At 52.8% G+C, this 458-nt stretch overlaps 1 protein-coding gene across 1 annotated transcript in view; it reads left to right on the top strand.

Moving 5' to 3' along the window:
• Positions 1 to 250: 250 nt before the first annotated feature.
• TMEM18 (transmembrane protein 18) overlaps positions 251 to 458 on the top strand; it is a 4,504-nt gene continuing 4,296 nt past the window's right edge. Inside the window, exon 1 of the mRNA XM_009887926.1 lies at positions 251 to 379. Within this exon, the coding sequence (XP_009886228.1) occupies positions 251 to 379 (129 nt within the window). The remainder of the gene's footprint in view (positions 380 to 458) is intronic.

Here is a 458-nt window from a genome sequence, read left to right as displayed (position 1 = left end):
CCATCCACTGAGTGTTGTGGAAAGAAGACCAAAAAAGCCAACACCAACGCTGGGTCACCAGATCCAAAGTGCCTTGAACGCAGGACTCCACTGAGCAGATCATGACAAAAAAATACTCCCCCACCAGTTTCCTAACTTCAGTATTGAATACTCAAAACAAAACTTCAGCTTCTCGCCCCTGTTCCGAAAAGGCAGGGTTAGTTTTGAGGAAGGCAATTCCAGTCACAGAAGCAGGAGCGGCGGTTCCGACATGGTGCCACCCTCAGGCGAGGCAGCCACCACCCCCGGGGACTGTGGAGAACCACCTTTGCTTGTCCTCACAAATACGGGATCAGCCACCAAATACGGGACCAGCTACCATCCTTCCCCCCTCTCTGAGGTGATATGAGAGATAAACAGCCTCTTTCCCCCTCCATTGTCCTTCAAGCGGAGATGAAGCCCTCCCTGCTGCCCAACCC

Source organism: Charadrius vociferus, unplaced genomic scaffold, assembly GCF_000708025.1.
Source record: "Charadrius vociferus isolate BGI_N301 unplaced genomic scaffold, ASM70802v2 scaffold156, whole genome shotgun sequence".
NCBI lineage: Eukaryota > Metazoa > Chordata > Aves > Charadriiformes > Charadriidae > Charadrius > Charadrius vociferus.
This window is presented reverse-complemented; position numbering and strand designations above follow the sequence as displayed.